At 45.5% G+C, this 26,095-nt stretch overlaps 10 protein-coding genes across 10 annotated transcripts; 5 read left to right on the forward strand and 5 right to left on the reverse strand.

Moving 5' to 3' along the window:
* Window positions 1–1,513: 1,513 nt before the first annotated feature.
* TGAM01_v210764 (hypothetical protein) lies at window positions 1,514–2,227 on the reverse strand (the record flags this gene model as incomplete). Its single annotated transcript, XM_024550867.1, has 3 exons — window positions 1,514–1,572; window positions 1,630–1,946; window positions 1,995–2,227. Coding segments are annotated over 3 exons (609 nt in total), but the record flags the coding sequence as incomplete, so codon positions are not given.
* A 2,619-nt stretch (window positions 2,228–4,846) lies between these two features.
* On the reverse strand, window positions 4,847–5,845 carry TGAM01_v210765 (dienelactone hydrolase; the record flags this gene model as incomplete). The annotated part of the gene is made up of 3 exons (XM_018808704.1): window positions 4,847–5,170; window positions 5,272–5,671; window positions 5,796–5,845. The coding sequence occupies 3 exons, from the start codon at window positions 5,843–5,845 to the stop codon at window positions 4,847–4,849; spliced, it is 774 nt and encodes a 257-aa protein (XP_018658129.1).
* A 1,310-nt stretch (window positions 5,846–7,155) lies between these two features.
* On the forward strand, window positions 7,156–9,748 carry TGAM01_v210766 (hypothetical protein; the record flags this gene model as incomplete). The annotated part of the gene is made up of 4 exons (XM_018808705.1): window positions 7,156–8,076; window positions 8,771–8,843; window positions 9,107–9,316; window positions 9,384–9,748. 4 exons carry the CDS (start codon window positions 7,156–7,158, stop codon window positions 9,746–9,748), a joined length of 1,569 nt encoding a protein of 522 aa, XP_018658130.1.
* A 1,021-nt stretch (window positions 9,749–10,769) lies between these two features.
* Window positions 10,770–11,578, forward strand: TGAM01_v210767 (hypothetical protein; the record flags this gene model as incomplete). The annotated part of the gene is made up of 4 exons (XM_018808706.1): window positions 10,770–10,945; window positions 11,193–11,298; window positions 11,377–11,426; window positions 11,488–11,578. 4 exons carry the CDS (start codon window positions 10,770–10,772, stop codon window positions 11,576–11,578), a joined length of 423 nt encoding a protein of 140 aa, XP_018658131.1.
* A 579-nt stretch (window positions 11,579–12,157) lies between these two features.
* TGAM01_v210768 (hypothetical protein) lies at window positions 12,158–14,390 on the reverse strand (the record flags this gene model as incomplete). Its single annotated transcript, XM_018808707.1, has 4 exons — window positions 12,158–13,291; window positions 13,345–13,718; window positions 13,830–13,896; window positions 13,956–14,390. 4 exons carry the CDS (start codon window positions 14,388–14,390, stop codon window positions 12,158–12,160), a joined length of 2,010 nt encoding a protein of 669 aa, XP_018658132.1.
* Window positions 14,391–14,921: 531 nt separating this feature from the next.
* TGAM01_v210769 (hypothetical protein) lies at window positions 14,922–15,904 on the forward strand (the record flags this gene model as incomplete). Its single annotated transcript, XM_018808708.1, has 2 exons — window positions 14,922–15,205; window positions 15,265–15,904. 2 exons carry the CDS (start codon window positions 14,922–14,924, stop codon window positions 15,902–15,904), a joined length of 924 nt encoding a protein of 307 aa, XP_018658133.1.
* A 945-nt stretch (window positions 15,905–16,849) lies between these two features.
* On the forward strand, window positions 16,850–17,629 carry TGAM01_v210770 (hypothetical protein; the record flags this gene model as incomplete). Its single annotated transcript, XM_018808709.1, has 3 exons — window positions 16,850–16,864; window positions 16,919–17,323; window positions 17,492–17,629. The coding sequence occupies 3 exons, from the start codon at window positions 16,850–16,852 to the stop codon at window positions 17,627–17,629; spliced, it is 558 nt and encodes a 185-aa protein (XP_018658134.1).
* A 1,877-nt stretch (window positions 17,630–19,506) lies between these two features.
* TGAM01_v210771 (NmrA-like family protein) lies at window positions 19,507–20,478 on the forward strand (the record flags this gene model as incomplete). The annotated part of the gene is made up of 1 exon (XM_018808710.2): window positions 19,507–20,478. The coding sequence occupies one exon, from the start codon at window positions 19,507–19,509 to the stop codon at window positions 20,476–20,478; it is 972 nt and encodes a 323-aa protein (XP_018658135.1).
* A 458-nt stretch (window positions 20,479–20,936) lies between these two features.
* TGAM01_v210772 (hypothetical protein) lies at window positions 20,937–22,270 on the reverse strand (the record flags this gene model as incomplete). Its single annotated transcript, XM_024550868.1, has 6 exons — window positions 20,937–21,048; window positions 21,133–21,291; window positions 21,348–21,651; window positions 21,728–21,821; window positions 21,976–22,063; window positions 22,125–22,270. Coding segments are annotated over 6 exons (903 nt in total), but the record flags the coding sequence as incomplete, so codon positions are not given.
* An 860-nt stretch (window positions 22,271–23,130) lies between these two features.
* Window positions 23,131–25,702, reverse strand: TGAM01_v210773 (hypothetical protein; the record flags this gene model as incomplete). Its single annotated transcript, XM_018808711.1, has 5 exons — window positions 23,131–23,542; window positions 23,727–23,826; window positions 24,150–24,441; window positions 24,821–25,131; window positions 25,198–25,702. 5 exons carry the CDS (start codon window positions 25,700–25,702, stop codon window positions 23,131–23,133), a joined length of 1,620 nt encoding a protein of 539 aa, XP_018658136.1.
* Window positions 25,703–26,095: the final 393 nt, after the last annotated feature.

The following is a 26,095-nucleotide window of genomic DNA, read 5'->3' on the forward strand; positions in this document are numbered from 1 at the left end:
GCTGGATTTAAGAATGTCGCCGTTTGACTCGCCGTTTGACTCATAAGCGGGCTCAGTCAATGCCATTAGGCCAGCAGTCTCAGAATTAGCGGGACAGAAGCCTAAACCAGGTTCTTAAGGCAATGCGTTCCTGGCCCAGAACTAGGCCCTTAGTCGATTGTGAACTGCTCCTCCGGTGCAATTGCTATTCTATTAGACTTGCTCTTACGACAAGTAGGAATACGCCCAGCTACCGGCAGCGAATGGTGTCAGTACGTTTTCAAATGCTTTACATACATGTTGAACATGGGTTATTCGTACGCCATCTCCAATAATCTCATCACCATGCACAAACAGATGAGCCGGAGGAAGGGAGTTTAGCGCTATAAAAGCTGGTATCGCGGTACGTCGACAAATCAATGACCTCGATACATTGAGTTTCCTGGGCTCTCAAACAGAAAACGTAGCACGCTGTATAGGCAAAGCCTTTCTTTTGTTTACAGATTATGGGGCTTTACTCAACAACTACACCAGTGGAACCGCATCAAATTTGTTGGAGCAGAGTAAACCCACATTACTACAGGACATTCGATCTAGAATCCCCTCTTGGCGAGTTCGACATCAGTAAGAGCGAGATTTATCATACCAATTCAGGCAATACTGTACATAGAGCATCGTTCTTCAAACTACAGTGGTGCTGGATGATGCTGGATCGTGATGCGTTGATCCCGTAATTTTGGCACTAATTACTATTTCCCGAAAGAAAGATTGAATATCAGCTTCGGAGAGAAAAAGTTTTAAGAGAGGACTTCCGACTCAAAAGCCAAAACCCATCCTTATGATCTATTCACAATCGTCTGTTGCTGCCGCGGGGGCTTCAAACTACAATATACAGCGCCAAGACAGAAGAAGGCTTCGGGGATCGAAAATTTCAGCGGAACAACGTTAAATGCGTGGAGACCGGCGGAAATAAAAGTTAGCAAAGCTACGTGCAGTAACTTTTATCAAGTATGGCTGACAGGGACCGCTAACCCTTATTTGGCAGAAGAGATTTCTTTGTATAGTATAGACTCGACTCTCTTTTAACTTGACAAAGGACTCTTGCGACCGTAAAACATTCTAAGCTCTATTGTATACGCAGTGTCTGTCACGAGATTTACCATGCTTTATTTAAATCAAGTGAGCAAGCGGGCAGACCGATAATGTCGCAGATCTAACATGTATTTCTATGGCCCGAGCAGAAAGGCTCGTTTTTCCTCAGTCGGTGGCGCGCTCTTTAGCTAAGTACCGTTGTGTCGACCTGGCGTGGAACGGACACGTTAACATTGGACTTAATCTTTCTTACGTGCCGACAGCCCCCGACAAAAAGGACATACTTCAATAAAATACATGGGATGCTTGTATAATGTGGATCTGACATGGTGATCAATAATCGAAAGACGCTGATATACGCTGCTCTAGTGTGAAAAAAAGCGTAAGGATAGGAAGGACGTACATAGAACCATAATGCCCAATAAATCTTGCCATCATCCCGTTATTGAAATACCAAGAGGGTGAAGACTTCATGCCTCTCCAACAGCGTAAGATAAGCTCCTTGGCAGGCGAAATCAGCGTCTTTGTACTTCCAAAAATCTCAAAACGAGATCTTACCTGCAGCTGACCACCGATGACTGAGGACACGCAACGCCCGTTTCCAAATATCCTGTTGATCCATAATAGCTCCCCTCTGATCCGTGCGTTCCATCCTCAAGTACAGAGTTGCGACCATATATATGAAGTGCAAGATGAAAGGAGAGACCCTGTCACATTTCCGCTCTTCTCGTCCTGCTAAGAAATCCTGGACCATTTTAACAGCGCTTTTTAGCGCAGAAACAGCTTCCGTCGACATCAGGCTGTCCGCCCTGTGCAGCTCTCGTCCACTAACATCACTTGTGAGAATGGGCGTGAACTCGAGCAGAAGTATTGCGCTGTCTTATTAGCCAAGCTGAAGCTCACGACAGGGAGTTTATCTATACCTATAGCACGCTGCCATCTGGGTGCAGAATGCAGATCCGATTTCGTTTTCTTCCGTCTCAGAGAGGATCGCAAGCGCGAAAATAGTGCGGCGCAGTTGTGCTGTCTCCCTCGTGCCTCTCATGGCCTCGAGCGCCTGGCTAAGTAGGTGTGCTGCTTGCGCAAAACGAGCAAATCTACCCAAATGAATGCCGGATGATGAAGCGAGTGTGAAAGTGTTCCCAGGATGCGATGGCTGCACATTTCGTTATCAACTATCGATAATGGCAATGACCCCATGACTGCTCACCGCCTCATCCCATGTCGCATCATCTACTGGTAGATAGCATCTGGACTCTGGTTCAGACGTCATCAACTGCCGTCCAGGGTCGCAGAGGTTCATGAATCTGCAAATAACTCGGTCAATATAAACAATTGATCGAAATACAATGAATCGCCACTTTACAGCAAACTGGTAGGACATTATGAGTCCACGCCTCCACCCCGGCGGAGATGACGGGTGCAAGCTTTAGAACTAACCTATCCAGTATCAATATCGACCACCAGGCTCGACGACGTTCTTCCTCATCTATCCATGATAGATTCGAATCGTTGCTGGGCACGAGAGACTTGTCAATTCCCAGTAGGGTGGCATAGCGAGCACTCGACCCAATAGAAAGCAGCCCCGCAGGATATATGGCATGTCCGAACTCATAAAGCGCGATAAAAATGCCAGCTTGTAGAATTTGAATGGATAGTTTTCCAGATGTTTCAAGGTCGAAGTAGAATTGTTTTGTAACTCGATATAGTGTCGTTTTTGCCACTGTGACGTGAGAATAGCATAATTTCATAGACAAAACTAACAAGTATAATTCAGGTCTTTTGTGCAATATACGTCGAGGTAAATTTGCAAAGAACTGTTTCCTTGACAATATTGGCATCCATGTGTGGGTAGACTCAAAAAACATCCTGGCAGTGGTTTGGATATCGAGCACATTGCCAGCAGCATCAGTAACCCCCTTTGGGATAGTGACATCCACGTCCGGGACTTCTAATTGTGTTTTATGGAAGACAGTTGGATCCAGGAACCGTGCGGCAACGATATCAGACACATTCGAGTTGTATATGTCGGGGGGGCTAAACTTTTGTTCATTGACGGAAGAATGGCTGATTATTGAGCCTCGAATCGCTAGAGCTGCCTTCTGGCTCTGCCGGGGTTCTCGCCGTTCCCTCTCTTTCCGACGAGAGGGATACTGACACTTGATTTGCTTCCTGAAATATTGTTAGATTAAGTGGCTCCATAGAAATGGTCTTCAGGGCCGTACTCCAAGCAGAGGGTGCATCTTGGATGGCTTCGGTCGCAACGCCTCTTCAATTGGCGGCAGGGAAAACAGGCGTATGGTGAATGCGTGGTAGCGGCGACGTCCCAATGACTCATTGTGATCGGAGGGCCGGCTCATGGATGGTCAAGGAGCGGGATATCATTGACAGTCGTTGCGGAATTTCCGGTGCGGAGTAAAGCTATGAAGTGTGAGCGTTTGCGGGACGGGTTTTCATTCACGCCGTCATGAAAGCCCGCATCATTAAATGATGTGCTGAAGGGTGACTGGAATAGGCATTTATGTATATATATCACTGGCTTACACTATGGGTAAACAGGGTTTCCGTCCATCCCGAGAAGAGTGGATAAAATCTGGGGTAAAGATCCGCCCCGTGTGATTCCGCTCCGTAAGCCCGCCGTGTAGGCCCGCTCCACTCTATAAGCCCGCTGCGCAACTTCGCCGCCTAACCCTTATTACAGCCTACTAGGTGCGGGCAGAAATATTCAACAGTGCATGAGTACCGACCAGGGTGCTAATGACAGGGGTCTGAAGTACCACACAATCCCTACCCTATAAACTTTCCCTCTATAGTTCTTTTAAGAAAAGGCCTAAATTAGTAAATGAAAATTATCTAGTATAATTTATATAAGTATATTAATATAATAGCTAATAGATAAACTATTTTTTATTTTTTATTTCCCGTTATTTATGTAGAAACTAGTAAAATTAATGCAGTATACATAAAAAAGCCCCTGCTTCCTCCCCTGTAAACGCTAGCCACTACCCATATGCTGATGACTACATACCCCTCTATACGAGTAGGCATTTCCCCATAGCAGCGAACCGTAAATTAAAATATACTATATACTACTCTGTATTCGGTAAAATGGACGACAAGTTATACTAACAATCCCGAAGTCTATCAATAGACTCAGAAACATAAGTGTACTCAGGGACAAGAGTAGAGTACAGAAAGTTGACTGAGATGGGCGTGCACCAAGATTTTTAGCGTGAAAGGCAACAAATGCAGGATGGAGCTGCTAGTCCAACGACCAACCAAACCCCGCCGCCCTGCCCCCCTCCCTCTTGGGGAATTATCGATGCGCAAGACGGACTCTAAACTTCTGCTACGCAGTTCTGTTGATAGCCTGGTTTCTGAAGCAGTAATATTGTTGGCTGAGAAAGTCATATGATCCAGAAATGTTACCCATCTCACCACTCCGGCCTATATCACCGTCAGGAGCAAAAGACCCAGTGGCTACCCTGCAGCGAACGCACGGCTAAGAGTACAAAAGCAACTTCTTACACATTGAGTAAAGGGATCAGAAATTCATATTACGGGAAGGTGACCCGTACTTATGGAATAGCGATCTAGCTTCTATCCTCTGATGCTATAGACCTTATCACTCCCCTCGGTGTGTGTGTGCCGTGCCAATCACCTTCCTACAGTCGGCGCTCTCCTACACTTGCAGAGCCACGAATGATGTATTTATCGGACTAGTCCATGGAGAATTGATTGACTGACGTGGATATACGTACAGCGATTCCACTCATTAGCCTAGCAGCCATACATCAAACCACCGCACTGCCTGCGCGAATGCCTGCTCTTTAGCAAACTTTTGAGCTGTCGTCGATGCGTCGAGTCGAGATGCAAAGCCGTGTGAAGTACCCGAAAAGAGGCAAATCTGATACGGGTAACCTGCCTCACGCAAGATTACTTCGGTTTTGTGACGCTGATCAACAGTGAATATGGGATCGGTTTCGGCTGCGGCGATAGATAGCGGACCAGTAATGGCAGCAAGTTCATTCTCCTCGACGAAAGACGGATGTGCTAAGTAGCCAACATCAATGCCGCTCTTGAAATGGCGAACAACATACTGTTTTTCAATTAGCATTGTGTGCCGATGATACCCCTCTGGCAGAGAGGACAGAGAAAACCGCCGCATATACAACGCTGTGATAGAATGCCGAGTCTTACCTTGGCTCCGAGACAGTAGCCCACTGAAGCCAGTCTCTTTACCCCCACTGTATCCTTCAAGTAGTTAATTGCAGCAACCACGACCGGATCTACCTCGTTAGGGGTATGAGGACCAGCACCGTTCCGACCTTTCCCCAGCCACCCCATGACATCATACCCCCCGGGGACAACGGGGTCGATATCAATATCTAGCGGATCGCCGTTAAAAATATCCGGAATAATAGTTGTATAACCATTCGCTGCAAATTGATCTGCTATCAGTTGATTATTCTGCCAGATGCCGAAAACGTCTGGGATTAACAGCACGCCAACCCCTTCATGCACTCTGCCTGCGGGTGGTGTGGCAAGGTATACGTCGTAGTGTTCGGCAACCTTGATTATATTACCAGACGGTGTACCTCTAGAATGTGCGAAATAGTATCTCGTTAGTTGCTGATGCTGAACGTACTGTATAATACGATATTTTCGGAGTATATTCAAAATATGATGAAACAGAGTCTGGTCAAGCTTTTGCTGGTACTTACTCATGTCTCACGCCAACAGTACAACATTTTCCGGGTGGATTCGATGTCATCTCGATAATGTTGGTGACATGTAGTAATGCCCCCAGAAGGAATACGAAGAATAGAAATATGCGAGGAGTAGCTCTTCTACTTATATATGCCTCTGGAGGATATATATTGTTCATGTAGGTGAGATAGATTGCTTCTGGCCCATTTTTAACCCGGTCACTATTGCGGACAAACCACGATCCACCACTTGCAGTGAAGAACGCCGCCGTTTTTAGAAAAGCAGGCTTTGGCCTGTGAAGAGTCGCGTGGAGACATGTGTATTCGAATAACCAGATAAGGCCGACAAATTCCGGTAGAATGAGCTATTACCACCGACAGAAACGCCTGATTGCCGATGCAAGCCCTAGTACGTCCATCATCCTAAGTTATGCTGGCGCGTATCGCGTATTCCGTGCAAGGCCTCCTAGGATGCTTTTCCACCAAGACGAACTCTTGTTGATTAACAGATCAAGAACTTGACCAACGCAATCCATCGACTACGGAAGGGCCTTATCAAACTGGTTCATTCGCAACTGTCTCAACCCTCCAACAAGAACTAGGGTGGAATGGGTGGTTAATTGAGTTATAGAGCGGAGCTCAAATACCCCAGGCGCTTTAGAAAGGTAATCAGCTCGCTCCAGCATTCCATAACGGGGATAGCAGCAGTAAGTCAAGTATAGTGGGCTGTTTAGATAGTGGGACGCAGTTAGTTCGAAACAGGGCCGAGCTTTCTATTGTGGAGCAGCGCCTCGCTGACGAATTCTGCTATGAAATGTAAGCATGCTTTTAGGGTTGACTGGACCCGGAGTTTCGGGTGGCGCGAATAACACCACAATGTCCCGCACCGCAACTTCCCGCACCACCCGCTTCGAATGGTACTTTACGCCGCGGCCCCTCCTGACTATTGCAGTAGCTGAGTATTCATTGGCTCTAACATCCCCGTACAGATGATTGGGCGGCATGGCTTCGGCACGGCATATTGGTCAAGCTGTTACTAAAGAATCTCTTACAGTTGCTACTAATTCTAGAGTGCCTCCACTTGGAGATGCCACGATGTAACTGTATGCGTCCCATGTTGCAAGCGACCGCCGAGATGTTAAATCTTGGGACTCAAGAGGAGCACAGATTGCTAGTCGGACACTCGCCCCGAGTTTTGAGCGAATTCAGACATGGAGCCCGGGCATCGGAAGAGAAGGCTTAGCGAGAAGCTTTATCACCTACGGCGAGAATGGATGGAAATGTAATATAAAGGACTTCACGTGGGTCTCGGCTACATTCATGCAAACAGAGTTGAAACATTCTTGTTTTTTATGAGGCCGTACCACTATTCAATATGCTTCCTTCTCTAAGCAGACCCTCCTTGTGGCTGCTCTGTTTGCCACTTATTGGAACAACTGATGCCCAACAGTATTGCTCAAAGGTCACTTTCCATGTGAGGGCTACTGCCGAGAATATGATGTTCGTTGACCTGCCAGAAGTTACTAATTCCACTGCCATTGCCGAATACTTGGCAAACGGCTTCTCGAACGGTCCGCCGACAAATGGAACACTCATTATAAGCGGAGAATTCGAGATTGGCGGCACATACTGTCAGCCTGCTAGCTCGGAGGCGGACACCGGAATTTTGCAGTACTTCATCCACGGGGCAACTTACAACCAAACCATGTGGACGGGTCTCGGCATTGATAACGAATATAATTGGGTTCTGTTCGCGACAAATCATGGCTATCATACTCTAACTCTCGATAGTTTGGGTCATGGTGACAATCATGCACGTCCAGATCCGTACCTCGTGGTTCAAAATGCATTACAGGCTGAGATCAACCACAATATTATCTCAGCCATCCGCAACAGCAGCATGACAAACCCGCTCAACCGTACTTTCGATAACATTGTTCTTGTCACTCACTCTTATGGTTCGTCCACTGGTGTGAGCCTGGTTCGCTCACATCCTACCGATATTGATGCATTTGTTATAACGGGCTGGAGTACCTCGCTGTCGCGGAATGCTGCTGTTCGGCAGCAGTTTATTCCGGCCGTTGATGTCCATCCGAATCGCTTTGCTGGTTTAGACAAAGGCTACGTTACGCATATGACCGAAATGTCCCGCAAAATTACCTTCTACGCGGGCAATTTTAATCTTATCGTCCCATTAGAGGACTATGTGGTTGGAGATACCGTTGGTGTTGGAGAGATTCTGTCGTTGGTCGGTGGTCTGGCACCAGCACGCGGCTTTGAAGGGCCTATCCTTGCGGTTAATGGTGAAATGGATGTATTGTTGTGCAATCTAGAGTTCGGCTCATGCAACAAAATCTTAACAGCCACCAGATCTTTATTCCCTTGCTCAAAACATTATGAGACTTACGCTGTTCCACAAACAGGACATGATCTCACCCTACATGTATCAGCGCCACATACATTGAGGACAATCCATCAGTGGTTGGCAAAACATCTTCAAATCCAGTGATTAATTTACAAAGGACACACATATAGTATCTAGAGAGCTAGGTAGTGAATCTCTTCATTCAGTTATCCTGGTTAAAAATATTATTTTACCACATCGGATCTAGACAGAACGATCTATTTCACTGAAGACACTGCGGCGATGCTGTTAACCTTAGCCTTGATACCTTCGTTTAACAATACGGATAGTTGTCACGGGTGTCGCTGTAACAGGACAACGCGGCGGGCGTTTTATGGTCAAGTTATTATCATCGCTCATTCGAAGTGAATCACATTGATGCTGTTTAGTACCTAGACTAGGGTTTATTTCGCCGCTACACAAACGTTTGGCTGTGAGCTGCCAGATCATTCACCTGATGGCTCAAAATGTTGCGAGTTCTAGTTGACAGGATACCGAGTAATCCAAGTTCAGGAGTGTTTGTTGTTATTAGATCTACTTGTCAACAGCCGACTCTGTATGGACTCCAGCAACGCTTATAACACAGCATGGAAGGGAACCCGGTATGATCACGGCAGCGAAGCGACCATTCAAGCATATGATCTTCTTGCTCCGCTCATGTAAGCCATAAGGAAGCCACATTGTGTTAAAATGTCAGATTCTTGTTAATAGTCCTTTCTACAATGGACATTAGTACGCATTGTGACCTAGATGTGTCTAAACTGCCTGGACCCTTCGTAGCTATCACGGCTGATAAATAGTGGTTGGGCTTGCCTGAATCGATTTTGACAGAATAATGGACTCAGACTCCAACCCGCAAAATTAGTAAACAAGGATCAATTTGATTGAATGACGAGAACCTGTATTGAAAATGATAAGCAAGGCACTGTCTTGGTTACTGGTGCCCATGGATATCTTGCTGGACGGACCATTGCAGCTGTTATCGAGGCAGGCTTTTTGGTACATGGCACCGTAAGGTCGCCACCAGCAGCAGAGACGGTTAAGAACTCAATTTCACGGTTTAGCGATGACCTGGAAACTACCCAGATACCTAACATCACGCTTTCTGGGGCATTTGACGAAGCCATGAAAGGTAGTGTGACAGCTAGGAAGCCGCCATTGTGAGCTTACTACAACAAAGCTAACGTGACTCCTTGCAGGCGTTAATGTCATCGTCCACCTAGCTTCACCTAGTGGCTTCAAGCTGAAAGACCCAGAGCTAGTAATGAAGATCACAACATCATCAATCGATAGTCTCATGGAGTCAGCGATGAAGGAACCGACAGTGGTGGCGGTTGTGCTGATGTCTTCTATGGGCACCATGCTTGACTCAACCAAAGAAGCCCCGTATCAATATACAGAAGAGGACTGGGACTTGACAGCTATAGAAGCTGCTAAAAAGCACGGGATGAGCTGCCTCGGTGGTCTCGTTTACCGTGCGAGCAAAGTGGGTGCGGAACGGGCCTTTTGGAGTTTCAAGGACCGCAAGCCGTCTTTCAGTATGACCGCCATCAATCCGGCATAGGACGATCGAGCCCGCTTCATAAATGCCAAAACATTAACAGTGGACAGATTCTTCATCGGGCTGAGTCTGCGGATAAAATACACCCAACCACACGATGGATATGGGACATCTTCTCTGGACAAGACACTCCCCCGCCGTTGATTCCAACAGCGGGTTTTATGGATGTGCGAGACGTTGCCGCAACGATCGTTTGGAGCGCCGAAAATAGCAACCCTGCAGACGGCCAAAGGCTTCTCATGTCTAAGGGCTCAATGTGTCTCCAAATTCACGGCTGATGTCCCATGAAAGGCATATCCAGAGCGAGCAGGGCTTATAAAAGTAATTACTCTTTATTTTATATTATTAAACTTATTTCAAAAGTTATTTAAGTAAGTAATAAAAGTAAAGTTTGAAAGGCTATTTAATAATTTAAGGTAGCTCTTAGCTGCCTTTTTCTTTTAATTCCTTTAAAATTTAATTTAAGGAGAATTACTTTATTATTATAACTAAAAAGGGAAAGTTTAATTATATATTTTACTAAGGCAGTTATATATTAAAGCTTAATTAAAAGGTTATAAGCTTATTAAAATAAAGAAAAAATATAAATAAATAATAGCTTTTATAATAAAATATAAACTTTATAAGTATATATTATACTTTAAGGATTTATAAATATACTTATATTTTTTTAAAAAAATAAATTAATCATATAACCACGTTTCTATCAGTATAGTATGAAATTAAAGGCTTTATTTGTGGTAGGCCGTAATAATATAGGTACTTCAGTTGAGATTTATGACACTAGTGCTTATGCCAAGTATACAGCGCGCGCTGTGCTGTTTGATCTTTTGGAAACATAGTGTGGCCTGGAATTCGCTAATTACTGTAAAGTTCACACAGCCGGTCGACTTAGATTCTAGGATCTGTGTATAAAAGCATTGGCTGCCAACAAACGATTCACATCTATTCTTGCCCATCCTGCATCAATACACAGCAAGCCAAATACTTTTCATCTCGGTTTAACAGCCCACAAACACTCATCATGTCTCTAAGGGCCCTAAACCTGCTTCTTGCTGCAGTTGCCGTGACCCAGTTCGCTGCCGCCGCGCCATCTGAACCTACGCCATCTGAACCCACGCTATCTGAAACCACCAACATCCGATCCTTGAAGATTGGCGATGTCTATCAAATGGGTGGACTGACTTGGAGAGTCGAACCGTTAGAAATTAACACTAATTCCACCTTTGGCTGAATCGACGACGAAGCCTCGTTGGCGAAGAGAGATATCAGGGCGCGTGACGAGTGCTGGCGTTACCCAGAAGGCATTTCTGGGAGCAAGACGCAGTATAAAAGAGATTTCGCGCTACTGCAGGCTCAGTTGAAAAGACAAGACGGACCAGCGGATTCATTTGTGTGAGTTTTATTGTTCTCTCATGCTGCTCAAAGAAAGCTAACTCATCGATAGGCTCGCACTACGAACGCGCACCGTTGCTCCCTATGGAGAAGCTGAAGTTAGCGTTCGGAACCAAGACTCTTGTCGCCATATCACAATAGCCCATACTACTGTCGCTGTATGTTGCTCCTCTCTCATTACCGCTCCGCATACTATAATATACTGGAAAAAGTCTTATCTAATTTACTTGTCTTAGTACTATGTGGGCAATATTATAGCTTTCTGCGATGATTTTACTGGATGGGCGTGAGTATTTCCCACTCCCGCTGTTTAATTCAGTGCTTCCTTTCCTAACTGAGGTTCCTAGGCACCGCACTACTGACAAAAGCATTATTATGATCGGGGAACCGAATGGCGTTCCTCCCCCAGCTTACAGTCCTCGCTGTAACTACTACTGAGCGGAGTCACTTAAACTGGAGAAAGGGGCTGTGTTGAGTTGCTCCTGGAAGCCTGGGCCTTTTCCCCTGTTTTTTTCTCCCCTCTAAATGCTATGCAGTACAGGTATAAGTATATATAGCTTCTGATTTGCTAATATACTTTTAAAATTTAAAGGTTTCTTCCATAGTGTTATATCTTTGTGACTTTATATAGTATAGGTATACTCTGATAGATAACAAAGACTTCAATTAGCTTAGCCAGCAACACTAATCAACACCCACGTGACAATTTTTGGGCCTCCAGGGCTCGTATTACGCCGTTCTAACAGTGCCTTGCAGGTCAACCGCCACCCCTTTCCCCCTTTCGCTTGTTGATGCTGAAACTATATATGAGCAAGCACTCCAAAGCTATGAGAAAGCACTGGGACTAGATCACAGTTCAACCTTAAATTCTGTAAACAAAATGGGGCTTGTTTATAAAGATCAAGGACGGCTTAGCGATTTTGAGACAATGTTTAGGCAAGCACTCCAAGGCAGAGAGAAGATGCTGGGACCAGATCATACTTCAACGATGGATACAGTTCTCAACCTTGGAAATCATTATCTTGCGTAAGGACAGCTTAACGATTCCGAGAAGCTGTCGAGATCCATGATGAACTCCCAACCTATGTCGAAATCTGCCGACAAATCCTCTAGATGGGACAAAAAGCCCAGTTCTGGCATGTGGCCTGGGTGCTCCATCCCCCACGGTGCCTCCGAATACGCAGAACTCGGCAGCGCCAGGTCTTCACTCGCGGGAGTAGAGTTGGTAACAGTCGTCAACGAGGATGGTTGGCCGGCAGGTAAAGCATGACTATCACCCGTATTCGAGTTTGTTATGAAGCTTTGATCAGCCTGAGCGGTCTGCTCTACAATTTGGTCGCCTTTTCTGACGACTGTGCCAAAGAACGGGATGCGGACTTCTTCGTCCGTGCTCGATCTCGACAGCAGCACCGTAAGCGTCTTGCGGCATTGCGACGCGATGGGACAGTTTTCTTGATTCTCCTGGCGTTGCAAGCACCGAATCAAAGACAGCACAGCCTCGATGTCATTCCCATCACTTGACATCCTTGGGCCGGAGGACCTTGAGCAACCTAGAAGTAAGACAATGGCGCCGGTAAATGCCATAAAGTCCACGAGCTTGCACTCAGACGGGCTCAGCCCCTCCGCGTCACTATGCAGACAAAGGTAGCACCTCAGCAGCTGTCGTGCAGCCTCCATGCTGGCGGCGCGCACGATTGAACCGTGCACAGAGTTTTCTTCGGAACTGCTGAGGAACGGTAGGTAAATGTAGAGTCGCAGGTGGAAGAAGAAGAGTTGCTGGTGCAGCCGGACATGGATTACGTCGAAATCGTGGCCATCGGCTTGGACCCGGTCAGGAAGCTCCCACCAGGTTTCTGGGAAAGACGTTGCAAGCTCATTCATCTCCTCGTCCAGTTCCAGTGTCTTAGAGATGGAAGCCTTTGTACGCGAGTGGTTTCGGTCAATGACCTTTCCGGCTATCATCGCACAGCGGATGGTCATGGTCGAATCCAAGTATTCATTTTCAGGCTGCACCTCTAGGATTTGCTGATGGTGCATATCGACAAAGCCGTACGGCAGCCCGAGGAACATGCTCATCATGCGGTCTGCTTGGTAGATGGACAGCCAGAGCCGCCTCTTGGCTGTTGATCGGAGGCCAGCCTGGTACAGGTCCTTTGACATCATCAGCTTCCAGCACTCGTCTCCGGAACAGGATGTTGACATACCGTTATATGCGCGACCATTACTCCTCTGCGATAGATCATCCATGATCTTCTGGGCTGGCCCTCGTCCGCATAGAGAATGGCCAGCAAGATCAGGCACTCCAAGCCTTCCATAGTAGACATATACGCCATGTCGGAGACAACAAGGTGGTCGACCAAGGTATATATATGGAACCCATCAACATCAGAAGCGAAAGCGAACGCAATCGCCATCTTACCTAGTTCTGAAGGCCTATCGCTCGAGTAGGCTCGCCTGACGAAGTCTGGGAAAGACTCAATCGTGCCGTTATACATGCCATGAACAGCTCTGTGTATTCGAACCCACCAGCCTTTGTGCGCCAATGCAACTTTCATGATAGAATCGTAGGACGGTAATCCTGCACGTAGTGTCTCGCATATACTTTCCCCCCGGCCGGGTGAGAGTGGCTCAGGCAATCTGCTGGAAACACGAGATGACCTACGGTCACCTGTTGACGAGTGAGACATACTGCTGTCCCTGGCTAGACGTGACCGAGATGATGCACTGGCATCGTCCGTCTTGGGAGATTTGGAGAGCTGTGCTGGCTCGTTAAGTCTGCTGAACGTACAACTGCATGCCAACATGGGAGACTCACTCCAGACGGTTCCAGAACCGCGAGGAAGGGTGCTCGCTGATCTGTGACACTGTTTTCCAGAACGTCTGCAGCCTGCGGGACGCCTGGATTCCTCGCCGCCCACGTAGGGACCTCACTGCTGCTATTTCTCGGAGAATCGGATTCTGGGCGCCGACGCAACTGCAGTCTCGCGCCATCACCGCTCTGGCTTACACATGGTGTGCGACGAGATTTGCAGTTGAAACAGACTGAATCTCCTGGCATCGAGTCGCACCGAATCTTCCGACGACGACCTAGACAAATGCGCATGAGCTGGCCGCCGGAGCAGTTGGGCGTGGGAGGGAGGTACTCGCATTCTGTGCAGCTGTGTGTCCCTTTCCGCATGTTCTTACGTGTCAGCGTCGAGGTCGAGGACGCGGATGCAGACGCAGACGTCCTCGGGGAGCCGCGCACCATGCTTGAGACGTTCAGATGGATAGCCCATCGAGTCACTGTGCGCGGTCGAAGTGATGCTGGCCGAGAGAGAGTTGCGGGTTGCCGCGGATGGGCGAATTCGTCCGCGGACGAAATGGCCTAATTAGCGAGCGAATCGAGCCGCTGTGCTCCACCTTCAGCTAAATGTTGTCGCCAGACTTGTCAATAACCGTCGCAGGAATATTGTTGTCGAATGACTAATGACTATATCTGATTCGAAAGTCTCCAGGGATTGTCGATAACCTCCTTGGCTTATTTATTAATCGTCTGTTTCGTGCGCGGACGAGCCTTTCTGTTTAATCTGTTTGCCTAGGTAGGATCTCATCATAAGAGCCTACACGTGTGCCCGAATCAGTATATAAGAGTCTCCTCGTCACGGATCGAGGTATTCTAACCAGGAATACTACGAAAGTGCATTGCATACTTTCACTGCCTATCTCTAGTAAAATCATCAGTTCGATTTCTCTTACCTTTATTTTCATTGATTCCGTTGAGGCACTGCAGTTCGCGACAATGGCACCTCTTGTATGGCTTGTAACAGGAGCCTCGGCGGGAATTGGAGCTGCACTCGTCGAGGAAATCGTCCGTCGAGGCGACAAAGTGATTGCTGCCAACAGACAGGTCGATCAGATGGCCGATCGCGCTTCGGAGAATGTGTCGCTTCTTGAGCTCGACATTGCGTCTGGTTCCAAGGTCATTGCAAGCAAAATCAAGGAGGCCTGGCGGATTTTCGGACACATCGATGTTCTTGTCAATAATGCCGGCACATTCTTGTTCGCCCCCTTCGAGGATATCAGGTAGGTCAGGTCCATCTTTGGGATGGGGTCTCATCAGCTGACTCTGGTGCTTTGCGCAGCGACGACGACGCAGAACGCATCTTCCAAACCAACGTCTTCGGTCAGCTTCACATGACGCGGGCCATTCTCCCATTCTTCCGCCAACAGGGCTCCGGAACAATCACTTTCACGTCTTCAAACCAACTCTGGGGCAACATGCCCTACACAACGTACTACAACATGACCAAGTGGACAAATAGCTCCTTTGCCGAATCGCTGCACAAAGAGGTCTCCTCTCTCGGCATCCGCTGCGTCGCCTTTGAGTGCGGCGGTGTTGCCACGCGCCTCTTCGAACCGCGCGAGAAGGACAAAGTCGCGTCGAAGCAGAACAAGGAGGACAAGAGTCCCATCGAAGCATACGTGCCAGGGTTTACCGCTGCCTCGCAGGATATGGCTGAATGGGGAATGCCTCCGGGAGACCCTGCCAAGGTCGCAAAGGCAATGGCTGATGTTGTCAAGGGCGAGGGTATGGCGGCTGGCAGAGTCTGGTCTTCACGGATTGCTCTGGGTTCGGATTCTCTTCGATGGCAGAAGATCAAAAGACAACAGGAGGCCGTAGTGATGGATCGGTGGGAGGATGTCACCCTCAGCACGGATCGTGACGATGCAGTGCTCTCCGACAAGTTGGATCACTTTGCTCTGATAGCAGGGGCTGAGTAACATAATTATGTTGTGCATTTTCTAAGAATGAGATAACACGCCGCTCGATTAGACAAGCTTATATGACCATCCCCGGTTGGCATTTACGTCCGTATCCCGATAAGGTACCCAATTCACGCCCAGCACATCTGCATCCGCTTATCTTCGCTTGTTCGTATAAGGATCTGATGTTAATTATATAATGCTGTGACAAACTGTACACTAGATAGTTAGTAATATAAGGGCTTCCTAAGGGATAAACCTAGAGTTTAGTTCTGGATTTATATTAGCGGAGCGATTAGGAGATCTTGTATTTACCATAATTCTAGTGCTTGGAAAGAGTAATTTGAGTGAAGGATAGGATGATATAGAGATTGACGTGTGAAATATAGCTGAAGGAAAGCAGGATTATTGATATTAACAGGCGTGACTTTCAGAAGAAGAGTCATCATCATTAGAAGATAATTGACACAGTAATCACTCAGTATAGTGCTGGCAACATTACAGCCAAGAAAACAGCCGTTATCCTTTCCCTTACTTTTGCGTTCGAAGAATCTTTCGGGATCTACGATAGCTCTAACGGTAGGGTCATGTATATCCAAACCGCCGAGCCGAGGTTAAAGGTGGCCCTTCGCGTCTGTATCGAGATTTAAAGAGCCGAGGATGCTCACGAATAGCTAACTGAATGGCCAAACGAGACGTACGCCTATCATCAACCAGCATCCGTTGTATTATCTCGGAATCTATCAAAGCAGGTCACAATACATCTTCAGAGTAATGCCAATTCATCAAGGAGAAATACCGAGGTAAGATTGTTGTTAACAAATCCTTCTGTGCTTGACCAAGACACTTCAAGGAATACTTAAGCTCATTCTTTGCACCCGACTGAAGCTCATTCCTACATGCTGCGAACCAATAACTCCAATCGATCTGCAATCTAAACTTTGAACTCAAGAATCCGTCAAGATGCCGTTGTACGAGGTTAGTATGCGACCGATTTGTCATTGCGATTGTTCGATTTTAACATGAAAAAAGTTCTGTCACTCCCTCGAGCTGTCTCGAACGCAAAAAGAGGCTTTGGTTGATTTCGTAACCCATTTGCATTCGAGGGCTTTTTTGACTCCAACTCTCTTCGTCAATGTCCAATTCACTCGTCCTGAGGCAGAGGGAGATTTTTACGTCGGCGGTAAATCCTATGGGGCTCACAGCCCAAATCGCGTCATTGCCATGGTTCGAGTTGGCCCTACTCGCCCGAAAGAGAAATTTGACCAAATTGGCATGGCCATACAGAAGAAATGGAATGAACTTGTAGGCTTTCCCGATGACCCTTCGACCCTTGTCAGCGCCGAGATGAGGGCGGAGAGACGAGCCAAGAAGTTGCACGTTGTGGTTTTTTATCCAATGAATGCCGCAATTGAAAATGGAGTCATTATACCCGGGGTGAGTAAATTTTGAACTTATTTTATTTCTTACATCCACTATTCCAGAAAATCCTATATGAAGCAAAAAGAATAGCTACCACTTGCACTGAATTTCCGGATATTGTCTGCCCATTTCAAACATCATTTGCTTTTGCTTGATATCGCATCTTGCTAATTCGAATCAAAGCCCGGCGACGAAGGTTCTTGGCTTAAAGATAATATGGCTTACTTCAAAGACCAAGCTGAGGCTTATTATGACGATGAGTTTAGAGACATGCTCCAGGAGGTTGAGAATCGTGAAGACTTGAAGAAAATGATTCAATAGTTAATCAGATATTGGTACTACTATCAGGAAGTAAAAGGTAAAGAACGTTTGCCTTTTATGAAGCAGTATTTAAATTAGATATTAACAATTTTGTGCATCTTACATTTTCAATACTCTTCATAACTCAAATAAGCTCACTATATACGAAAAGTGAAGTAAATGTAATAGTAGTGCGATGCTTTCATAATATCACAAACTTCAAGCGTCGTATTGCATATTAATGGTCTGACCAATTTGAAATTGCTGTAATATAACCAACGCCTTCCATTTACGTCAGTGGCTGGATGCTTGAAGCAACTAGCGAGTCACTTTCCCTACCTTTCTTTGTTGCATTACCAATTCGGCCCCGAATTCCAAGAGTCTACCCGAGGTTCTAGTTCTGCAATTATGATTCAATAATGCCGCTTTCAAAGTTGATTGTATATGTATTACCAACTGCTCGGAGCCAAGACATGAGCCAAGACGCAATCATCAGGACCGCCGGTAAACACAACAAAAAGCTTCTGCAGTTGATTGGTATTATCTTTATTCAGCTATGACAGTAATTCAATTGTTGCTGCATCCCTCTATCTCTGTCTCATTTGAATCCAGACTTGTTTCTAGGAGAGAGAATTAATTTCATTAGGTGCAAAAATGGAAGTCTTGGAATTCGAACTACGGACAAAATAACATTACCTCATCGGTCCATCCTAAAGCAGAAAAAATCCAAGACCATAATGCAAAAAAGAGGCAGTTTGTTGTATTTTGAAAGTTCTTACAGGTACCACAGCATATAATTTCCTCCATCGAACTTTGAATCCCAGTATGATACTCGGCATTCATCGGAATCGATGGACTTGGTAATCTTGTCATACATACATTTCCTACTCCGCCGACCAAAGACAAGAATGCCGAGGATGCGGAGTGGTGAGGGCTCACCTTATTGCCGACACACCTACCGACGCACTTAAATCTTACTACATAGGCTGGCTAGTAAATTGTGTTTCTCCCTATGATTTGCAAAAAGTAAGAGTAACAGCTACTGATAGATGCAGGCCGACATTAACTAGCTTATATAGCCAGTCGCTAGCATAAAGCTCACAAGTTAATCCAATTGAACCCAGGAGATCCTTCTTTTTGCTATTACACACTGCGTGACTGGCGATCTAACCGTCCCGTCAACAGAAGCCCTGAATTAGAGGTCTGTTCCCTGGAAATAGTGACATACAAGGGCACAGAAACACGATTCGTCATAATATACCTTAATTGACGCGAATGGCTTTATGTAGATCAGTCAATAACAAAGTTTCCTATACCGTATACGTACACTGCATGTTTTAGGGGGCTCTGAATCAGTCTTTTCTAAAAAGAGCTTTTGCCCTTCCTATAGAGCCTACGTAAGGTGCCCCGTTTTGTATCTGTTGGAAAAGTCGGAGTATTCCAAGTCCCCATTAGTCCAATTTGTGGGAAAGGGCAGCCAGATGATGGGTTATTTGTTCAAATCTTGCCGTGTGCAAGCAAGCCGTGGTTACATAAATAGATCCTTTTAGCAAGCAAAAAGCAAACTCTCTCAGTGCTCTGGCAGAAACTTAAATCGGAATTGAATTTTCCGAGGTAGACAGATTAGCAGACAAATCCGAGGTATAAATATATAGCTCTTCAAGAATTTAATTACCGCGCGGAGCCGAGGCACAGTACTAACTATCGTCATTAATCGAGCTTTGGCTTTTCGTCGGCTTCCAGTCGGCTTCCAGTCGGCTTCAGCAACAATTGTGTATCACAGTAGCGCAGATATTTAAAAATGCCAACGTTCGTCTAATTAATATATACTGTAATCCATCAACCACGGAAGATCTATCAACTCCAAAACCGCAGATCCAATCCTTCAATCAATCAGCATGCTTAAACCGACAGCGATTCTTCTCGTTGGCGCAACTGGGACTTGGGGAGGCTTTGTTACTCAAGCCCTGGCAGCTCAAAGCCACATATTTACTCGCATAGCAGTTTATCACAATACGGCCAGACCTACCGATGAGGCCAAGCAGGCCAAATTGGAGAAATTCCGCAAATCTGGCCTTGAGATCGTGGTTGGCAGCGGTTATGAGAATCCAGAGCCATTTCACGGATTTGACTGCGTCATGATCTTCGCAGGCAATCACGGGTTGCATGAGCAGCCACAGATCATTGATTCCGCGATCGCTGGTGGTGTGCGGCACTTCTATCCCAGCGAATATGGGGCCGACCTACTAGTCGGCGACAATTGGAATCAACGGTATTATAAATACAAAGTCATGACACGACAACATCTTCAGAAGAGGGCTGCAGAATATCCTGACCTTGGCTGGACGTACTTTGTAGTTGGCAGGTTGACGGAGTGGGCTATCATCTCACATTTCGGGATTGATAACTACAACGCTAAAGCTAGCATTTATGGCACAGAAGCGGGGAAACAAAGCCTTATTGGTGTGGATGATGCCGTCGCTTACCTGCTGGAGACTCTGAAAGAGCCTATTGCCGAGATCCAGAATGGCCAGTTGCTAGGCAAAAAGCGCACCTACCGCATCTCGGGATCCTCGCCAACATATAAGGAGATTTTTGAGACGTTGGAACGAGTCACTGGACGACGATATAATGTTACCTATTTGGAGGTAGAGAGCGCTTCTATAGAGGAAGCCGATGCCAAAAGACGCGAGGACATTGAACAAGAGCTGGCGGCAAGTCATAAGCTAGTACAAGGCCGTCAGGGAACATTGGTGCCTTATCCATGGGACAATTCCCGGTTCCCCTCTATTCAGCCAAGGAGCGTTGAAGAGTGTTTGCGCGCAGCATTTCAGAATCGGAACTGGCGCGTAGCCTATGGCTTGAATTAGTTGACCTATAATACAGAGTTTAAGCAATAAGTTGAGATAAAAATGTGACTTTGGGAGGCACCAGTTCATGTGAGCGCACTTCGCAAGCTTGATAGTAACAACAACCAATTATTCCAGCGTGAGAGAGTCGGCTGCTGAAATCCTGGCCGATATACGAAAGTACATTCCCCCTTTAATCTTTTTTTGTTTTCTCAAAGTCAAGTTAGAAACATTTGAACACGTAACTCGTTGATGCATTCCTCTCTTCCGCAATGGTTCCATTTTGCCTCGGCAAATATTTTTAGAATTGACAAAGGTGCTTCTACCTCGGGTAAATTATTAGCTGTTGCGTTCAGCCGGCGAATTGACACTCTGCAAAATGCAATCTTTAATTTTAATTGGACACCTTGAGACGACTAAGTATATCTCCAGACTTCATGATTTCTGTTCGTTGGCTCCCTCTCTGAATGGGTCCGACCTCAAAGCCGCACCTTGGGAGTTACACCCAAATTAACAAACCTGAAGCCATCTACTTCATTCCACTCACTCATTTCCGTGTTGTTTTTAATGATTAAGGGCGATATTTGTTTACTGCGCACGATATTAGCTTCACAATCACCAGACCAGCATAAAAAAAAGATCAGTGCAGCCCAATCAAGATTGCAGATGACTCACAGCATCGACTGCATTTCTTTTGTTCGACTGTGTCCTTTAAGAGCGGACAAATCTTTATAGCGCTCAAAAAGCAAGACTTCCTCTGCCACAGTCTGGCTTGTCAGCACACAATAGGTGTAAGTCGATGGCTCATTTGTTTGAACCCAGTTGCAAAATTTGCTGTAATAGGAGATTAGATTGCGCTGTGAAAGTAGCAACTGTGATAATCAACTCACTCTAAATGTTGGAGTAGATTCTTCCGACCTTCATTGTTCTTGACGGATGTAAATTTGGCCAGAATAAGAACTCCAGCTTTTGTTGATATAACTTCATCCCTACGGGTAATGAAGCCGCCGGCGACTTGCCATGACGTGATATTTTCTTTCGATTCGCACAAACCTTGCTCAAGTAAAGAATTATATAACAACTTATGATCCTGCAAGTCTCGTTCTCTGCTAAATCCGGGCTGGCTTGGATGTAGCATTTCCAGGTGACCGAGGAGTGTGGGCTTTGCCCCTTTACCGAAGGTTGATATTGCGCCTAGTTACTTGTATCAGCAATGATGAGGGCTGGAGATGATGTTCATTTATTCTCTAAATGGGAAGTCACATCGAACCTTTTCGTGTTGCGAGAGTAAAGTATAGACTGGAAATATATTCTGGGCCTGAAGGTTTGGAGGACTCGTCAGGGGATCGCAGTGTATTGATGATCTGCCAATGTAAAGTATGTTAAATATCATCTCTAAGATCTGGAATGTAGTTGCCAAAAACTGAACTAAACGATCTTGAAAAGTTGTGTTGCCTCGTATTCCAGTCGGCTGTACTCCATGGAGCGAAAGATGTGAGGAACTAGAGCCTTACTTACCTCCTGTATATTTTCTTCACCTTTTGGGCGGAGAATGGTAAGAAAAGCCATCTTTGGTACCAACGATAAACCCATTGCGACCTGGTTTCTATGATACACGGTCAGAATGTTCCAGAATGCGACCAACTTTGAATGAACAAGATTGCAACCTCTCCTGTATAAATATGAACTGTTCAAGACTCTTGTGGAAATCTTGGAATGTGCTTCCTGGGCGACGAAGAGCCGAAACACCTCGGTAAAACTGTCGGAAGATCGATCGGTGTTTGGCCACTTTCACTACAGTGAAAGGGGGAATTTGTGTCCCTAAATTCTTTAGTTAATTATTTTAGGAGGGGCAGCTTTAGTCCACAAGAGACCACCAGGCAGCATTTAACATGTACCTCAAAGTACCTCTCTAAAATAACATAACAAAGGACAAGAGCTGATTCTTGTGAATCAGGCTACAGTGGGTCTTACAGCCGGTACTGGCCGCTGCTAGGCCCCGCGGCGCCAGTACCTAGCTATACAATAGATGCAAGGAGCCACTATTGCTGCACCCGTTACTAAGTCAATCAACTTAACAAAGGGCGACACTAATTCCGCCTTTCACTGTAGTAGTAACGGAAATGCTGTTTATTCAGCCGATGCTGTGTAGCATCCGATAGACCAAAGCTCTTAGCGACTGCCGAGGATGCCGCTTCATCTACATGCTGTAGTATGATGGAAACAGAGTCGGTAAATACACTAGTCCCTAATCCTTTTTATGCAAGTCGCTTATGCGTTAACCTGCGCTGTCCCGACAGAATACAAGTCAGATAACATAGCGGTCCTCCAAATGAATAGGCATATGGCGTGGCAGTTTACAGGCTCGAAACCTTATATGCTGGTCGGAAACGTATAAGACTAGTTAGTGAATTTCTAGGCATAACATGGACTTGGTTCTACCTCAATCTCTGTTTAGCATTAGGGTCCAGACTATTCAATACAAGTTCATATTTAGCCCTTTCCATTTAGATCTTGAATATTACTACATCCCTCCCCTCTACCTTCCTAGAGAGTGGTTAAACTTAACAGGAAGACCTTCACAACTAGTAATTAATGGTCAACCAGGGAAAAATGTGTTTTAGTAAATCTTGAGTAGATGAGACACCAATATGTCTTTTCGTACTTAGGACATTAAGCCTGATTCTGCGATCCATCCCATATATCCAGAAAGGTGAAAATAGATGCCTCTTTCATCAATGTATCAATGAATTCATCACTCGTATATACTTCACTGGGCGAAATAGGTCTCGAAGCGACCTGGGTGACTATTGGTGTTGGAGGAACAGTTTCAGCCGAGGTAACGTGAGGAGATGTTGCAGGAAGGACGATAACATCATCACCATCTTTAGAATCGTAACAGAATCGTTGAAGAGCCTTCATAAATATCCCACGACAAACTGAGGCGACAGCATATGTTTTCTGGAACTCGTCCATTATCATCATGCACATTTGTAATTTGTTCAGATTCAAACGTTTCAAGAAAGAATCGCCAAATTTGCAGTTAAGCAAGTAGATTTGCATTGCCGGAACCATGATGGTAGGCCTACAGCCAATGTTAGCGTAGACCATCAGAGGCCAGCACTGTAAACCAAGATTGTTTTTCCACCGTATTTAAAATCCTCTCTTTTCTTCTGTAATGACTGCAGATAAGAGAGGGCATAGTCTGAAAAGAGTAGCATACTAGGATAATCCTTGGGGAACTCAAAGGGAGAAGTCAGTTCACTTACACCATGGGCCCAGCATAATGTATAAAACTGTCTTGCGCAAGGACATAGGCCATATCGCCGACTTTTGAAGCAGCCAAGTTAACTTTCAATCGCATCTGGCCTTGCCAGTGTTTTTGTCTGAAAGAACTTAAGCCATTTGGTATAACTGGCTTCTCTGATCCATATGGTCGATAAAACGTTATGAGGAGCGCTCTATAAAATATCGTAAGTGGGAGAACGAGCAGACAGAATCGGACAAACCTAACTGAAAATGTAAATGGAGATGATAAGAGAAATAAAACGCTAGGCGTGAAAAATCAGGATTTTGCAAGTCGGGCAGCCTGAAGTGCAAGAGCTCCCGCTCTAGTCCCTCGATTTGAGTGAGAGTTGGCTTGGGCCTACGCCTCTGGTAATTCACAGTAAGTACTGTTCCCAAAAGCTTACTTAGCTCGATAATTTGAACCCAGTATCCTGCTAGAAGGGCCATGTCGTCGGGCAGAAAGGCAGAGGCCATGGATTCATCAACATCTGCGATGTCAATGAACATATCGTCTGGAGTGGGATCGGCTACATCACAGTCGTCCAGATTGATCCGCAATGGCCTGCCGAGCGTCAACGCCAACCATCGTTCCCGAAAGAAGCTGGTCCACCAAAGACGACGCCATAAACATTGCTGACGGATATCGATAGATGAAGTATTCTTAACAGAATCCAGGTTTCGATGGAGGCCAAGTATCTGACAAAGATTAATAGCAATCCCTGTCCAATACCATGGTTGCATGTGCTCATCAAGATCTGAATTCCAGAATCCGATTAATAGAGACGCTTGCAACTGAACGATTTTATCCTTCTCCCCACTACTATAATAAGCGCACTACAACAAAAACAATACAGAGTTAATATTCGCTCGAATTTGTCAATTGGATAGAATACTAGATGAAGATAAATTATACCTTTGCACGTGAATAGTAGACAGCTTTCATTTCTTTTCGGGATGAGTATGCCTCCTGCTTGCATGTTTCGCTAGGAATAAACTGCAACTCATGTCAGTCACATGGGCTTCCCGCCAAACTCTTTCACGTGTCCCACCAGACACGGGAGACAACGGATTTTACATTTGTGGCGATGGTGAAAATACTCCAAAGTAATAGCACATTATAATCATAAAGTCGTCTTCGTCGATGATAGTCGAGAATAATGTCAGCTTCCACAATTGGCATGATGGGGTGAACATGATGGAAGTAGGCGCGGAGGAGATCATCGGCTGTCGATTGCTTTGGGAACGAGTAAACGCCTTTGAATTCGAGGTATCTTTTATCTTCGCTTCCTTGAGGCTCTTGTGCCTTGGAGGGAATCAGGAAATGCCTGGGTAAAGACTGCTCAGGGGAACACAGATTTATAGTGGACGTTGGTCCAGTTTGATCGCCTTGATATTTCAGCGTTAGCGGCCACCCCAATAATACAAGGCAAATAATAATCACCATCCATTTACCTGAGTAGAATAAAACTTGACCTTGTCTCTGCGAAGCACAAAGTTGGGCTTCCGCAATTTCGATACCAACTCTTTCCTCAGGTGCATTGCTCGTGTCGCTCTTATTCTCATTCGGCAGGATTCGTGCTTCGTCCCCCAGCTCTGTACTGTCTTCTTCTGTAGGCAACCTGTCTGAAATCACTGACCCATAGGAGGGAGTTGAAGCAGTTATAGGAGGTTCTGCAGGACTGCTGTTTTCTCGGTCATTGTCCAGTATACCCGAGCGATCACCCAAAGAAATTGATGTAGTTTTTCCTGCAGCATCGCGAACTGCATGTGAATCATCTGTCCGGGCCGCTTGCCTCTTTCGCTTCCTGCCTATGACAACACATTGAACTTGATCTTGTGCGCATGTGACGCATGGTACTCCTGTAAGTAGGACACTGCATCGCACCTTTCGCGCTCGACATGATTGACATGCCACAGCAGACCTATGGCGACGCGGAGGCGTTGATGCAGGCGACATTGTTGCAAGGAGATTGTAAGCCGAGGGATAAGTTAGAACATCCGAGGAGTAATAAAGAATGGAGCAAATTACATACTTAAAGCGGGGGGCTATTACTTATGCACAAGTGGGTTATCCAAGACAGTGTTAATATAGTAAAGTAAACTTATATATTTAGTTATTTAAATTAAATTAATAAATTATAAGTTAATTTATAAATAAATTAAATTTTATTAATTTAATAATAAATTAAAAGAAGTTTCTTTAAATCTTTTTTAATTAATTAACTAATCCTAAGTTAATTTAGTTTTATTTAAAATAAATTAAATTTTATTAATTTAATAATAAATTAAAAGAAGTTTCTTTAAATCTTTTTTAATTAATTAACTAATCCTAAGTTAATTTAGTTTTATT

This window comes from Trichoderma gamsii, assembly GCF_001481775.2.
Source record: "Trichoderma gamsii strain T6085 chromosome Unknown Scaffold_71.2, whole genome shotgun sequence".
Lineage (NCBI taxonomy): Eukaryota > Fungi > Ascomycota > Sordariomycetes > Hypocreales > Hypocreaceae > Trichoderma > Trichoderma gamsii.